This window comes from Lactuca serriola, chromosome 3 (assembly GCF_051521515.1).
Source record: "Lactuca serriola cultivar US96UC23 chromosome 3, Lser_US96UC23_V15, whole genome shotgun sequence".
In the NCBI taxonomy this organism is placed as follows: domain Eukaryota; kingdom Viridiplantae; phylum Streptophyta; class Magnoliopsida; order Asterales; family Asteraceae; genus Lactuca; species Lactuca serriola.
Genome location: NC_136410.1, coordinates 310,294,048 through 310,310,437, shown reverse-complemented (window position 1 = coordinate 310,310,437; position 16,390 = coordinate 310,294,048). Strand labels below are relative to the sequence as shown.

The following is a 16,390-nucleotide window of genomic DNA, read 5'->3' as shown; positions in this document are numbered from 1 at the left end:
CCTAACATATATATATATATATATATATATATATATATATATATATATATATATATATATATATATATATATATTCACGTGACAAAACCTTAATATCTAATATTTTTTATATGGTAATGACTTTTAAAGATTTTTAATACAAAAAATCTTAAATATATTTTTTTTAACTTTTATTGATAAAAATTAGATATTAGCAATGTTTTAAAATCCGAGTTTTTATTTAACCCAGTGTGATGACCGGTACACGGGTCAACTGGTTGAACCGCCGTGTTAACCGGGTTTATGATCTTTTTCGATTTTTATATATTTTTACTTTATTGGATAATGCATAAACATATAAACCAATAATTTGATATCCACAAAGTTTTAACATTGAAAAACATTGAAGAAACCGCAAACGACTCGTTGTTTTGACGTTCACTACTTGTATCCAACTATCCGAGTCTTATTAAAACGGGTTAATCTGGTTTTAATCGGTTCAATATAAACGGTCGAATTGCGTTCTAGGGGAAACCAGGCCAGTTCGATCCGGTCCATAATTTTACAAAAAATAGTTCTCAATTGACCCGCCTTCTACCTCGGGTCACGGTCCAAGCTGTTGAACCGGCCGGGTCAACCCGGGTTTTAAAACATCGGATATTAGTGTCTCTCATGTTTATTCTCTCTACTTCATGTCCCTTGATCTCAAGCAACAAGTGTTAGAGATCAAATTGATCATGTTGTTGGTCTAGTAGCTTTTGTTCATACTTTGTATGAATCGGTTATAAGATTACCAAAGTAATTATATTCCAACACCAATGACACTATTTATCACTGAGATAGTAATTTCTAACGATTGAATTTTTGTTGAACAAGAAGACCTTAGATGAATCCCTAAATGAGGATACTTTAAGGGATTGCATAGGAATGAAGATTATGTTGATTCAACAATCAAAAATCAAAGTAAATACATAGTATTTTAATCAAACATGTACTCTTATGTTATATGTTAACATTCAAAATTCAAAAATCGAATGAGACAATTTGAAAAAATTGAATCCGTTTTACCCAACCCCACAACGCTCACACGCGGAGTTGGATATAAGTGTTGTTCTTACAAACTACAACTATACAAACTACAAGCCACACAACTCAAAAGTTCCCATTTCTGCCCGTTGCCGTTTGCTATTGCATCTGGAAAATATACTCGGCTTTGACTGCCGTGAATCCATCAACCTGAATCTATCATCTCCGATCTAGCCGCTATCTCCGATCTGTCTCACCGGACAAAATGGAGAATCTTATTAATCTTGTCAACAAACTACAGAGAGCATGCACTGCCCTCGGTGATTTCGGCGAAGGATCCTCTCTGCCGACCCTTTGGGATGCCCTGCCTACAATCGCCGTCGTCGGCGGTCAGGTAGATCCAGATCTTTTCTAGTTTTTTTATACGTATCTTATATCGCGCAACTTCTTTTTCTTCTCCCTGCTTTTATGAACTCAATCGTAACCTAACAAGTTTGGGGATAAATCGTTTGGTACTCATTCTTATGGACGTTTAAACCTCAGATCCGTTTTACGTAATAATTCATATCGCAATACATTAATTTGCATATCTGGTTGTCGTAGTCGGTGGAATTTTTGCTTTGCGTAGGTTTGGTTTACGGACTTTATTTGGTACTCGAACCTCAATTGTTAGATCTAAACGATCCGTCGTAAGTTGCTACGATGCTTTGTATAGTAATCGCTGGTGCAAAGCTATTTGGTTTTGGTGATTTGAGCGTAAACTGTGAGATGCCGTGTGAAAAAGCTACAAACCCTAGTTTTGTGCTGCTGGAAGACTGAACTAATCCACACCATATCAAGTGATAAATCTAACAACGGCCAAAGATCTAGAAACTATCTAGTATATAAGCCTTAATTTCGATTATAATTTTAGTATTTCAGTATTCTTTTTCATTGCATTAATAACTCAATTTTATGAAATTAAGTATTGATGAGCTTCATTACCTTTTTTCCTGGTGGGTTGGCTGCATATCTTTTAAATTTATCTGTTAACATAGCTCAACGTATGAATTCGCATTGTTGTTCAAGCAAGCATTTCTATAATTGCTGTTCAAGCTACAAATTTAATTTTTATCTTATTTGTCACTGTTCTTGTCATTCTATGTTACCAATCAGACACATTATAAATTTCGCCTGTTCCTAGATAAACTTATCATAGTCTTTTTGTTTTCCTACTTTTCATGTATATTTCTAGAGCTCTGGAAAGTCATCTGTGCTGGAGAGTGTTGTTGGGAAGGATTTTTTGCCTCGTGGATCTGGTAATTGAAATAGTTAATTCCTGTAGTGTACACACTTCTTGACACCCCCTTATAATTGCTGTTGACTAAAGCAAATGAAACACTTGTGTATCTATCTATGTAATGCAGGGATTGTTACCAGGCGTCCTCTTGTTCTACAACTCCATAGAATCGATGAGGGAAGAGAATATGCAGAGTTTGCTCATCAACCAAGAAAGAGGTTTACTGACTTCGGTATGTATGGAGAGAGATTAAACATCTATTTTATTTTTAGCTAGAAAGATCATTAAACATTCCTATTCATTTTTTTTTTCTTGTGCAGCTGCTGTGAGGAAAGAAATCTCTGATGAGACTGATCGTGAGACAGGACGAAGCAAACAAATTTCATCAGTTCCTATATATCTCAGTATCTATTCTCCTAATGGTGAGATCAATATTTGATAGTTGTATTAACTTTTAAAAGCTTTTTACCTATCAACAGTTTACTCACTTGATTATGTATGATGTTGACAGTTGTGAATTTAACCTTGGTCGATCTTCCTGGTTTGACAAAAGTAGCTGTTGGTGAGTTCAAGCATCTTATAATATTAGATAACTTGTGGTGTCCAATCCATTAACTTTTCCCTCGTCTAACACTTGTATGATTCTTGTAGAGGGTCAGTCAGAGAGTATTGTGGCAGATATTGAAAACATGGTGCGATCCTACATTGAGAAAGTAAGCTATTTTCATCATTTGCTTGGTCAACTATGGTCAGTCAACTATTGAAAACCTACTTATTTGTCTATCTGTTTGCCTTGCAGCCTAACTGCATTATTCTGGCAGTTTCTCCTGCCAATCAGGATCTGGCTACATCTGATGCTATCAAAATTGCTCGTGAGGTAGATCCACAAGGTTTGTAAACAAACATATTGTCTTATTTTTTGACCTATGTCGTTTTTTTTCTTGATGTTTGTTGTGTTTTAATTAGTTTAATGTGAATGAATGTGTAGGGGAGAGGACGTTTGGAGTTTTGACTAAGATTGATCTTATGGACAAGGGTACTGATGCAGTTGATGTGAGTGTTGGGTCTTGAAATTAGAATGTTATTTGTTTTTGTTTTATTTATAATCTAAATATTATGTCCTACTACAATAGATGTTGGAAGGGAAATCTTATAGGCTGAAGTTTCCATGGATTGGTGTTGTGAATCGGTCTCAAGCTGATATTAACAAAAGTGTGGACATGATTGCTGCCCGAAGGAGGGAACGGGAATACTTCAATACTACTCCCGAATACAAGCATCTTGCTAGTAAAATGGGATCTGAGCATCTAGGGAAAGTGCTTTCCAAGGTATATATAACTGTTTTAGCTCGATTCTATCCCTAAGTTTGTATTGCTTTGGTTTCTCGATTCCTTTCGGAATTTGAATCCAAGATTCCATTCTGTGGCGTTTTTTGTTGCCATGTGGATGGAAGTAATTGAATTCCATCCATCCTTCCTTTTTTTTTATTAAAAGACCAAAATACCTCTCCATTATATATTGAAATAAATCAATAATTTGTCTGAGGACTTGTCCTCTTTCCTCCAAAAAATAAATGAAATGAAAATTTAACTATAAATAAAAACTAATTTGTTCGGTTTCATTCTTGAATTCCATTCTATTTTCTGCTTACAGATCACAATTTACGATTCCTTTCTATTTCAATTCCTTTGACAGATTCCATTCCTATGGGTGGATGGATTACACCATTTCTAAGGGTGTGTGTAATGAATTGAGTTTCATTTTTTTCTTTCATTAAAAGACCAAAACACCTCTATTTTATATATTGAAAAAAATGAAATTAAAAAAATTAATTTCAAATAAAAATTAGAAAGTTATTGTTTTTTTTGGGTAACTATATGCATGACAAATTCGTGATGCTTGAGATTTCGTTATTTGCAAAAACATTTTTTTTGTTTTTGTATATTTGGCTAGAGGTGTAAAGTTTGAAGTTAATTAAGTTTTTGGTAATGAATTGTTTCATTTCAGCATTTGGAAACGGTGATTAAGTCCCGAATTCCAGGCCTTCAATCTCTCATCAACAAAACAATCATTGAACTTGAAACAGAGCTGAGTCGTCTTGGAAAGCCCATTGCTACTGATGCTGGGGTAATCATTTCTTCCTTTTTGATTTAATAATATCCCAGTTTCTTAAACTAAAACTAAAACATTCTTATTAATTAATTGCAGGGAAAACTGTATATGATTATGGAAATATGCCGTGCTTTCGATCAAACATTCAAAGAACATCTTGATGGCATGTACGTATTTATGATTTTTGCATATTTTTATTATTTGTAAAATGTAATTTTACAAATATTGGATGAAGTTGTTGATATGATTTACATACATACAATCAATTACAGACGGCCAGGTGGCGACAAAGTGTACAGCATATTCGATAATCAACTTCCTGCAGCCTTAAAAAGACTACAGTTTGACAAACAACTCTCCATGGAAAATGTGAGAAAATTAATCACAGAAGCCGATGGTTATCAGCCTCATTTGATAGCCCCCGAACAAGGCTATCGCCGTCTTATTGAATCCACCTTAATTACCATCAAAGGCCCCGCTGAGGCTGCTGTTGATGCGGTAACTTTTTTTTTTTTTTTTTTCAAAATTCATCATCTTCTGTCTGTTTATTAAAATAATAATAATAATAATAATATTTCTGTTTCTTCTTCAGGTTCATGGTATACTAAAGGATCTTGTACACAAGTCCATAAACGAAACTGCGGTTAGTCTTTCTCTCGTCTTTTAAGACCCTTACTATATATATCAAGACTAAGTTACATTTTTCATCCAAAACTTTTTTTTTCTTACAATTTCGGTCCTTATTTGGAACATTTTTACATGAATCTAAACTAACTGTTAGTATCATTCTGTCCAGATTAAGTAAAAAAGAAACAACCCATAAAAGCAAAAGCAACTATTTTAGTGTAGTGTAAATTGTAATAATTAATTTACTCCATTAATTACAGGAGTTGAAGCAATACCCGTCCCTGAGGGCAGAAGTAATGAATGCAGCTTGTGATTCTTTAGATAAAATGAGAAACGAAAGCAAGAAAGCCACCATACAGTTGGTTGATATGGAATGCAGTTACTTGACGGTTGATTTCTTCCGGAAGCTTCCCCAGGACATTGAAAAAGGCGGGAACCCAACACACTCCATTTTCGATCGATACAATGATTCTTATCTTCGTAGGATCGGATCAAATGTTCTGTCATATGTTCATATGGTGGTTGGGACACTGAGACACTCCATCCCAAAGTCGGTGGTGTTTTGTCAAGTACGCGAGGCTAAACGTACTTTACTTGACCATTTTTTCACTGAGTTGGGTGCAAAGGAGGTAATAATTAATAATCTCTTCTTCATTTTTAGTTTTTGTCCAAATAAATGTTAAAATTTGGTTTGGTAACAACAGGGAAAGCAATTGGCTAAACTGTTGGATGAGGATCCGGCCATAATGCAGAGGCGTATGGATTTGGCAAAGAGATTGGAATTGTATAGAGCTGCACAAGCTGAGGTGGATGCTGTTGCATGGGCCAAGTAGAGAACTAATTCTTTCTTCAAACTTTATAATATACCACAAACCAACCCATTTTATCTCTGTGATACAACCAACCAAACAACCTCAGTCGTTTGTTGTACTTGGTGTTTGTTCTTTTTGGTAGAAACACGAACACACATATGCTGTTAATAGTATTTTAGTTTTGTTTTGTCACTTTGTGTGAGTCAGGGAGACTATTATATATTGTATTTGTATTTGTATTTGTTACTTGTCTTGTCTTTTTCCATCTTCATTTTTTAGCCTTTATTACTATTACATACATGTTTTCTAGACTAATGCACATCCACAGTTTCTTTCTCATATCATATGTTTTTCTGTTCCTAAATTGGAGAACCAAATTCGTTATTATCAAATCATGTTTTTAGAGCGTTTATGATAAAAAAAATACACGCGCAAGGAAAATGTTGTATTGTTTATAAGGAAAAAGAGTACCTTTTGTTGAGTCTTAATATTTGGAGTTTTCAAATTTATATTATTTTTATTATGTAAAAATGAAAATTATAATGTGATTAATTTTTTCATTATCAACGTAAATCTAGTGGTTAATCACAAGTTAACCAAAACGGTAGCCAGTGACTAGGCCTGGCAATGGAGCGGGTTTTGACCCTGATCCGATCCAAACCTTTAACAATTATATGGGTTTGGAGCATAGTTTTTGATTCGTTTACCCATAATGATCCGTACCCGCTAACCCTTTTATTAAAAGGGTCGGGTATGGATCATCACCGATCCGCTCCATTTATAACCCGTCCCATATAAATTTTAGAATCATACAGTTATATTTTATACTGCCTAAATTTTATTTTAAATTCTAATCAAAAGTCCAAAGAGAAAAGACCAAAGACTAAACTATTTATACATAGGACTCAGGGACTCAGCTGTAGACTTTCAGTCTTCTTCCAAGAATCATGATGTCATTTCATTTATATTTCATCATGTAAACATCAATTTCGTTTATAAATCAATAAATTCATTTATCAACTGGAAGAAAGCTTATAATTGTTATTCTCTGTCAATGCAATCGATGGTCAAAAACCAATTGGAAGTAACGACAATAATGATTTTAATTTCAATCGAAAGTCTTCGAGTACATAATGTGTTTTCTAAATCAAAATTTGTTTTATTTAACAACAGTGATTTTATGATTTAAGTAAAATGTTTTTGATTATTCAAAAAACATACGAGTTACGGGGCGGGTTTGGATATCCGCTGATTCGGTGGATAAGGGTATGGGTTATATTATTCAAAACCCCGCAGGTTATGGAGCGGGTTTGGATCGGGTTTTGGAATTTGTTAAAAGGGTTTGAATCAAGGTCGATTCGCTCCAAACCCGACCCATTGCCAGGTCTACCAGGGACATACTTTGAATAATCATACATTTTGCAAAATTTACTTCCAAACTACTTGCTTTATGACATGGATCCATGAGTCCCAATTAAAATGGAGTAGGAGGGGTCATGATCTACGAGAGTTGGCCTAATCACCACTCTATAAAACTTTCCCTTTATATTCATTTGCAATGAGAAAGATAATTCATATGAGCTCTAGTTGTATAAATTGAACGTTTTTGCAATTGAAATATATATTTACATAGTTGACCTCGTGCATATATATTTCAATTGGAAAAACGTTCGGTTTTATGCAACTAAAACTCATATGAATGATCTCTTTCATTGCAAATGGATATAAAGGGAAAGTTTTATAGAGTGACGATTAGGCCAACTCTGTTGTATGGATCTGAATGTATGAATTATCTTTCTCAATTTTGCCAAATGTCATGCTCTCATTAAATTTGACACATGTCATTTCTTAAGAGTTTTTGAATTATTTCTTTTTCCACTTGTCATTTTCTTAAATTTTTATTTTTTTTTAAATTTAAAATCCACATTTTAATGAGATTTATATATGTAAAGTAGATCATTCTATTAAATTTCATAATAAATGCTCTACAACCTTTATTATTTACTTTATTTATTATATTCTTTGTATTTATGTAAAATTATTACTTTAAAAAATATGTAATGCTTATAATTTTATATTTTTTTTATAAACCCGTGTAATACACGGGTCTCACACCTAGTACATATAATAAAAATGTGGTTAGAAAGGATAAGGAAAACGTGAATATAATAAATACAAGAAGTAATCTGAAAGAAGATACTAACCACAAATGTTGGAACGATAGATGACATGGGTAATTCGGTGTCAAAATAAATATTAAATAAATAAATAAACACAAATGAAACTAGACCTTAGACTATGTCAAAAGTCAAAACTACTATGGTATCCAAATTTTATGCCTTTACATTTTCTTGTCATAGGTCATGTCTTCAGTAAGAGTTGACTCCTTCAAGTCTAGTTTTGTGCTACGCGAATAACAGGGTTACTAATTGCATACTCGATCCAACTTTTTGTGGTAAAAATTAACAATTAGGTATGAATAATAAGTTTTTTTTTCAACCTAAGTGCCGATTTTGGTTTTCAAAGAGAATGAATAGATAGTATAAAAGAAAGATACCTGGATGGAGGTCGAAATTTGGATAAAAGGTGTTCAAGAATCCAGTACTACTAATATTGAAAGACGTTTGAAGAAGAGGAATCAAGGTAAAACCTAATTCTCATTTTTTTTGCAGAAGATGCAGATATAATTGTTTTAATAGATTGAAGATTTTTTGTTTATTAAACTGTTTAGGTGATTTAAGTTGAATTTCGAAATTTGAAATTTCAGTGTTAATTTGCGTAAATTTCAAAATACAAGATGTGAAATTTTGGTTTTATATTAGATTTCCCGCTTATGTGTTTTATCATGTATTTTGAAATTAACAAAAATGACGAATTTTTCTTCTATAAGTCAGTGTTCATATTAAGGGGGTGTATAAAATGTAATAAAATCAAACAATTATAATTGGGTATAATAACAATTTTAATTATATGTTTGTTTCTTAGGGTTAGGATGCATGTTTGTTTGCATTAGGTTGAGAAGAAACCATCACAATACAAGTTTAAACAAAAAACTTTGTAGTTCACAATTTTCCATACGTATAGCTTTTTCTTGTTAAGGTATCAAATAAGGTTTTCCTTAGGCTTTAGATAAGGATATCTAACATTCAAATTTCAGTTATATATATATATATATATATATATATATATATATATATATATAATTCTATTTAGACATTTTCAGGGAATAGTTTACTTCATATAACATATATAAACTATAATAAGTTTAGTTGATATATAAAGATGAACAACGAAATTAAAAAAAAAATCAATTATATAAAAACTGAAAGCCATAAATCCTGAAATTATTAGTTTACTGAGTAATGTGATGTGACTAAAAATCACCAAAATAAACAAAATAGTAAACATAATCGATTCCACTAAAAAAACTTTTAACTTATGTTATGATTAATTACATAAAGTACTTATAAATTATGTATTGATAAATAAGTTATTTGTTAGACAAAATAGAAAACAAAAAAGTAATTTAAAGACTAAAATACCCCTGGGACCAATTTCTGTGAAACACAACCTTGAAAATGTCACCCATCTACCTATTTTGCCCTCCAGAAAAAACAAAAGTAAAAAAAAAATAATAATAAACACAAAAATAGGATGCTATTATATGCAATAAAAAAATAAACAAAAACAAAAAAAAACAAATATGTTTCAATTTTAAGAAAAATAAAAGGACAAGAGTGATATTTAGTGCTGGAACTTTCAAAATGAAATAGCATATATAAGAAAACTAAAAACAAATAAATAAATTAAAGACTAAAATACCCCTGGGACGATTTAATGTCCAACACAAGAGTGGTATTTAGTTAAAAAGAGTTTATCTTGTGTTAAAAAGAGTTTAAAAATATATATGGATTAGTTTATTTGATAAGTTAATAAGTGGTATTTTAATATTTATGAAAATTTTATTATATTTGTTAAAAAACCGAAAATGATATGAGTTTCTAATATATTAAAAAAAGTGCATGTATCATATCGAATAAACCTTTCTTTTCTTTTCTTCTTTTTTTATATATTAAAAAAAGTGCATGTATCAATCTAAACACTAAAACGTGATTGTTACCATTGTCAAAAGTTATTTTAAATAAACTATCCCAAATGTCCCATCAATATTTTTAAGTTTTGGAGTCGAGCATCCTCTATTGACCATTATCGTTTAATTGATTCCGAGCTGATTGATAAAGTCGATAATTGTAGCATAAATTGATAAACTCGATAATTGTAAAAAAGACATAAAATTTGATAACAAACATTTAGGGACACAAATATAGTCATATGAAAAGAAAATTAAAACAGTAGTCAATTTTAATTTTCAGAATACAATGTCAAAATACTTACGAAATGAAAAAAAGAACATTCAATAAAATTAAAAAACAAAACCAAACATAAAAGTCTTAAAATGCATCAATGCAAAAGAGTAGTCAATTGTACTTTTCAAAGTACAACGTCATAATAAGTTATTAACCAAGTTTGAAGAATTATTAAAAACTTCATGGGAAGTTATAAATAAAGCTAAAGCAAAAAATGTTTCAAAAAATGTTTGTCTTGTTATTTTTCAACTTTTGGTATCAAAAGCTTGATCCCCTCTCCAGTTCCAGTTGAAAGACGTGGTGCTTTTGTTGATGACGAATTCGAATACTGTTCCACATCATACACTTCTTCAAACTTGCGTGTTAAATTCATCGGAGTACTTTTTACATTTTCAAAACTTGTTGGTGTCAAAATATTTCCGGTAGACGGTGTAACATTTTCATCCGAATGTGAAACCCAATCCTTAAAAAAAAAATGAAAACATATTATGTAAAAAATGAAGAAGTATAATACTTATAATGCATTATATTAGTGTTAAATTATACCTTGGTAAGTATTTTTTCCTGGGAATTGGAGTCGGATGGTCCATCGTTTAAAGACTCTAAAGTTGCAGGCTATAGATGTGACAATATATGTTTTATATGTTATATACGTGCAAATACTTTAAAATAATAGTAATTGGTATTTTAAATTTGCATAATAAATCCAAATAATAGTAAATGATAACCTGCAACTGAAGTAGCTTTCTCTCCAAACTCTCGATTATTTGCTTTTCCTCCGTTACCCTTGAGATTGTGTAGACACTATTTTGAAATCTCACATTGTATTTTGTGACACTGACTTTAAAAGCTAAATGCTTGTTTTTCAAAAAATTGAGTTCAGGAGGATATATGCCCAAACTGAATCCAAGCTGAAAAAATGGTAAAAATAACTATTACATTTGGAGTCGAACGGTAAAAACAAATAAATTTGAAAATGTATTGCTAATGTACCCTAGTATGTTTTTCTGCTAAATCTCTGGCTGGAATTCCCAAGAGCCCATATGCTTCCCGATCAAACATAGTTAAGATTGTAGAAGCAGAATCGTCTTGAACACAAACTGGAATCATGTATCTAAAAAAGAAAGTTATAACAATTTCAAATTGTTTAATTAAGAAGAGAAAAACATAATTTTTTATTTAAAATTATTTAAAAAAAACCTTGGGATAGGAACTTTAGTAGACTTGTTGCATTCAACATTTGTAAAGTTTCACATCTTCATTGCAATCCGGAATTTCAACTGCCTTTACGTGACAATCGGGACAACTTTGGTAACACCAAGGTTTGTCTTGGCGGATTCCTATTATAGTACCGACAATTATGAACTCTTCAACCTGCTTCAAAAAAAAAAACAAAGATGTTAAGAAACATAAACATTAATATATAAATATATGTTTGTATAGAAAGTAGGATGCTATTATAATAAGTTTACTTGATATATAAAGATGAACACAAAATTAAAAAAAAATATATTTATATAAAAACTGAGTGCCAAAACAGAAAACAAAAAATCAGGTTGATATATAAAGATGAACAGCAAAATTAAAAAAAAAAATCACTTATATAAAAACTGAGAGCCAAAAAATAAAATAAAAAAGTAAATTAAACAGTTGAATATCCCTAGGACGATTTTCTGTCAAACACAACCATGAAAATGTCACCCATCTGCCCATTTTTCCCTCCAGAAAAAACAAAACTAAAAAAAAAAAACAAAAAAGTAGGATGCTATTATATGCAAAAGAAAAAATAAACAAAAAAAATTGATTTACCTAGACAGGTTCTTTACTTTTGTAAATTGTCTTAACCTCATTATTTTTTAGGAAATCGTCATTGAGTGAAACATGTTTTGTCCGAATCAAGCTGATGGTACCAGATGATTGTGAAGATTCATTATCCTTAGCCAACCTGATTAATATTTAATTATAAGTATATTTTAGTATGATATAATGTCATATAATAAAAAAACGAATGTTTATTATAAAGAAAGTAACAAATTAAACATAAATACAAAAAATCAATAAGTTAAAAAAAATAAACATAAACGAAAGTAACCAACTTTTCTCTAAACTGTTTGATTTCATCAATATCAGTGTTGATGAAGACAGTTGTGACATCATAGTAACTTGCAACACCGATATTACCTATAGACAACATAATAAATGTTATAAAGATATTTATAATTTATAATAAGAAATACATTGACAATTATTATGTGACAAACCTCTGTAATCATTTATTTTTGCAAACTGCACAATTATAACAACACAATCATCAGTGTTATGAGTGTCAAGATAATCAGAAACTTTGTTGGCAAAATGACCCCACAAAGTGACCTTAAGTAGTACACCACTGTAAAAAACACAAAATTATAGATTAGGTAATAAAAAATTATAATAAATAACAAATATTCAAAATGAAATTTTTCTAACTCCAAGTTTTTGAGCTCAAGATGGATTCTCTGCTTGTCTTTTTTCTGAGAGGGGATAATAGTAGTACGGGAGACAACCACGCCAATAACATCTATGAAATTCATTGTGGATCAATATAAAATTACTAAATAATGTTAGGTAAACTATTAAATAATTAGAATTTATTAAATAAATGAAAAGTACCAACAGATCTTTGGGTTGGGATAACATTGAAATTAATTTTCTGAAAATCAACAAAAGATAATCCAAAAACATTTTTCGGAAAATTAAGACTTTCCTTAAGTTCTGTTTCCCTTAGGTACCTTGGCTTTTTCAAAGAGTTTGAAACAATATTAGCGTAAATTAAGGTTATCAAAATTTACTCAATTTAATCGGTATATCGGAAAATTTACTCAATTTAATCAGGATAACGGAAGTTAACAACCAATTAATAAAAATTTAAACACCTTTAAGCAATAAAATGGACTCTATTACCCCAAATCCATAAAATAGATTGGATTTACTAAAGTTCATCACAAAAATGCCCAAAATATATGCTAATTCATGTGATATACTAAAAAAAGTGGCTAATATCTTATAGAAAACGTGGGACTAGATTTAGGATTAAGCTTTCTTAGTTGTTGACCTTACTCCATCCTTATCATGTATTTGTATGCTAAACTTCACTTTTAGTATTTGTGAGCTAAGCTTCATAGAGTTTAAAGTTTAAGCTGAAAAAATAGAGTTTAAGGCTGATTTACATGCTGGAAAAACATATTAAAATGCTGTAAAAAAACGCTTAAAATGCTGTCGAAAACTGCTTTAAAATGCTGTAAAAAGAGCTTTAAAAATGCTGTCATAAAAGATTGAATGCATAAAAATCTTTCAACAAAAAATATTAATATCAAATGAGGGGTTGTCATGCATGAAAAAGTAAATCTGAATGGGAAACTTATGGAAGAAAATATAGCTTTTCCACATTAAACCCAAAATAAAAGTTGTTGTCTTAAATGGCTAACAACTTATTATACGAATAAATTATGTATTTGTCATATCAATTCATGCAATAGATTAGATTTTATTTATTTATTTATGTCTTCATATTTTAATTTCTTATTATTATTTTACCTATTTGATAAAAAAAATTAATTGATGACAAATCTTCCTATTCTAATCTCCCTATATTAATAAAAAAATAGTTCTTTTGCCATGTGTCACTATCTTAGACCTCTTAATTAATGTGTTGCCACTTGTCAATCTATTAGTTCTCTATTTTAAATTTATTAAACCTCCTCATTAATGTGATATTATTTTCAATGTATTTATTCTCCATTTTAAATTAAAATTAAAATTTTATATTATTGTTTTCATTAATTCACAAAAAAGTCTAATATATATTAAAAATTATTTATATATATTTATTTGAATCAACGATTATAATTTCACATAACTAATAAAAATATCTCTTAATTAGTAATTTATTTAAAATAATTGATTAATAATTTTGATTTTTTTATTATAAAAGTTTAATTATTTTTATAACCGTGGTTCCCACGGGTTATAAACTAGTAAAAGAATAGTTTTATTCTCCATTTGACATGTGTCATCTTATTAAACCTCTTAATTAATGCATGTTTTATTCTTCTTTTGCCATGTGTCACCATATTATGTCTACTAATTAATACTTGCCACATGTCAACCTATTAATTATTATTTTAAAATTTAAAATTTCCACTTTATCTACATTAAATTAATAGCATTAAAATAAAATTAATACAAATTATAAAGTGATATAATTTCACATATTTATTTAAAATCAATAATTATAGTTTTATATAACTAAAAAATCTCCTAATTAATAATTTATTTAAAATAATTGAATAATAACTATGAATTTTCATTAAAAAAGTTAATTAATTTTGTAACTGTGGTTTCCACGGGTTATAAACTAGTGGATAACAAATAGATAAAAAAAAATAATCCCGTTGCATTAAAAAAACAATACATTAATTTCTTCTAAACAAATAAGTACTTTTTATTATAATAAATAAAATTAACGAATCCAATTGATACAGGCAAAACGTAATTCACATAAAATGGTGAATGGATAGTCGATTTTACGGGGAAATTGTTGAATTTGACTAAATAAGACCATATGTTCTCTCCCTTCTCTTATTTCTATCTCCAATTAATCTTCTTGTTTATCTTACACAATGAAACAAACCAAAACCTGCATTTTTTCATATACGTTTGTCATCTTTTTGGTAGCATATAAAACAAACGCCATCTCACAAAATGACAAAGAATTTCTTGAAGCTCATAACAAGGCCCGTCTCCGTTCAGGTTTGCCAGCATTTTCCTATGATCAAAGCCTTGCGAATTTCGCACGCAAGTATGCATCAACACGTGCGAATGATTGCGCTTTAAAGCATTCAAATGGGCCCTACGGTGAAAACCTGTTTTGGGGTAGTGCTGATGGTGCGTCCAAATGGACCCCAAAGGACGCTGTGTACGCTTGGATAAAAGAACATAATTATTATGACAAGGCAACCAATTCATGTATGCCAGGGAAAAAATGTGGCCATTATACGCAAATTATGTGGCGTGACACCAAAAAGGTCGGCTGTGCGTTATCATATTGCAAAAATAAAGGCACTTACGTTGTGTGCGAGTATGATCCTGCTGGAAATGTTGAGGGACTTTCTCCTTTTGTTGAACATGATCCCTACGTTTATAGTAATTGATTTGAATTAAAAAGCTCTAGGATTCGACCAAAGATTTCGAATAGAAGAAGATGTAGCATGAGAAACCTTGTTTAAGTTTTTATCTAGAGGAGTTTTTCTGTTGAAATGTATTTTTTTTCTTTTTTCAACGGTAATGCGAATCTTATATTGTACAAGTTTTATATTAATAATGTACAAAAATGAATGCATAGATAGGAAAATTATTATTTTCAATAGAGGTGTTTACGGTCCTGTTTTTTTGGTTTTTAGGTAAAACCGAAACCAAATTGATAGCAACGGTTTTTGTCAAGTGGAAACTGAAACGGAACCATTGAAAATTAAAATCGAACAAAATCAAACCGTTACTAATGGTTTGGCTCCGGTTTGGTTTCACGGTTTGGGCTTTTTAAGCCCATTTTAGTCAAGCCCATTACACTAGTTTAGAAAAGAAAAAAATATTGCACTATTAAAGGTATTAAACCGAGCCGTGTGTGCTCCTTAGATTGAATACATACGGTGCGTGCTTCTTCAGGTAGAACCGGATGGTATATAATTTGTTATAAAAACATTAAAGTTTACATATTAATACAAATATGGAGAAACAAAATGATTAAAGAAAATTTTAATTTATTATGTTGGGAACCAATCAAGCTGAAGTCTGTGTCTATGTCTCTGTGATATAGAATTGTTGTATGTCCATCCACCTCTTCAACCAAACTACTGTAACACCCGGTTTCGGATTTGCTCCGTTGCGTGGGGCTGTGGCCTAGTCATTAGTTGTCACAAGGCTTAGGGCTTCGGTTAAGGAAGTATTTGGCCCATTTCAGATGTGGGTGTCATGGTATAAGTGATCCAAGTATTCGATTGTGTCTTCAGATGTTACGCTCTAAAATTCTCAAATAAAATTATCATTTTTAAAACCATACAGAACACAGTTTCACATTTCTCATAACCCAAGTTTATAATTTGTTCAAAACACAAGACAATAAATTGTTTGTTAATATCCCAAAATCCTCA

At 30.6% G+C, this 16,390-nt stretch overlaps 3 protein-coding genes across 3 annotated transcripts; 2 read left to right on the top strand and 1 right to left on the bottom strand.

Moving 5' to 3' along the window:
• Positions 1 to 1,097: 1,097 nt before the first annotated feature.
• DL1B (DYNAMIN-like 1B) lies at positions 1,098 to 6,081 on the top strand. Its single transcript, XM_079032464.1, has 15 exons — positions 1,098 to 1,399; positions 2,240 to 2,303; positions 2,412 to 2,516; positions 2,605 to 2,706; positions 2,796 to 2,846; positions 2,936 to 2,997; positions 3,084 to 3,174; positions 3,273 to 3,337; positions 3,418 to 3,612; positions 4,292 to 4,411; positions 4,493 to 4,563; positions 4,669 to 4,894; positions 4,989 to 5,039; positions 5,284 to 5,652; positions 5,728 to 6,081. Exons 1-15 carry the CDS (start codon positions 1,271 to 1,273, stop codon positions 5,854 to 5,856), a joined length of 1,830 nt encoding a protein of 609 aa, XP_078888590.1. The 5' UTR covers positions 1,098 to 1,270; the 3' UTR covers positions 5,857 to 6,081.
• A 4,359-nt stretch (positions 6,082 to 10,440) lies between these two features.
• On the bottom strand, positions 10,441 to 12,775 carry LOC145096338 (replication protein A 70 kDa DNA-binding subunit A-like). The gene is made up of 9 exons (XM_079034085.1): positions 12,672 to 12,775; positions 12,464 to 12,591; positions 12,299 to 12,383; positions 12,029 to 12,147; positions 11,851 to 11,938; positions 11,196 to 11,316; positions 10,931 to 11,113; positions 10,749 to 10,817; positions 10,441 to 10,665 (listed from the first exon to the last, which is right to left on the bottom strand). Exons 1-9 carry the CDS (start codon positions 12,773 to 12,775, stop codon positions 10,441 to 10,443), a joined length of 1,122 nt encoding a protein of 373 aa, XP_078890211.1.
• A 2,088-nt stretch (positions 12,776 to 14,863) lies between these two features.
• LOC145096337 (pathogenesis-related protein PRB1-3-like) lies at positions 14,864 to 15,394 on the top strand. The gene has a single exon (XM_079034084.1). It carries the CDS (start codon positions 14,864 to 14,866, stop codon positions 15,392 to 15,394), a length of 531 nt encoding a protein of 176 aa, XP_078890210.1.
• Positions 15,395 to 16,390: the final 996 nt, after the last annotated feature.

Bases quoted from the DNA above. Each gene is read 5' to 3' on its own strand.
- LOC145096337 (XM_079034084.1), top strand. From the start codon at position 14,864: ATGAAACAAACCAAAACCTGCATTTTTTCATATACGTTTGTCATCTTT.
- LOC145096338 (XM_079034085.1), bottom strand. From the start codon at position 12,775: ATGAATTTCATAGATGTTATTGGCGTGGTTGTCTCCCGTACTACTATT. The intron at 12,384-12,463 runs GTTTGTCACATA...TGTTGTCTATAG, and splicing joins AAAAATAAATGATTACAGAG to GTAATATCGGTGTTGCAAGT. The intron at 11,114-11,195 runs GTACATTAGCAA...CCATTTTTTCAG, and splicing joins TAGCAGAAAAACATACTAGG to CTTGGATTCAGTTTGGGCAT.
- DL1B (XM_079032464.1), top strand. From the start codon at position 1,271: ATGGAGAATCTTATTAATCTTGTCAACAAACTACAGAGAGCATGCACT. The intron at 2,847-2,935 runs GTGAGTTCAAGC...TGATTCTTGTAG, and splicing joins TTTGACAAAAGTAGCTGTTG to AGGGTCAGTCAGAGAGTATT. The intron at 3,613-4,291 runs GTATATATAACT...GTTTCATTTCAG, and splicing joins TAGGGAAAGTGCTTTCCAAG to CATTTGGAAACGGTGATTAA.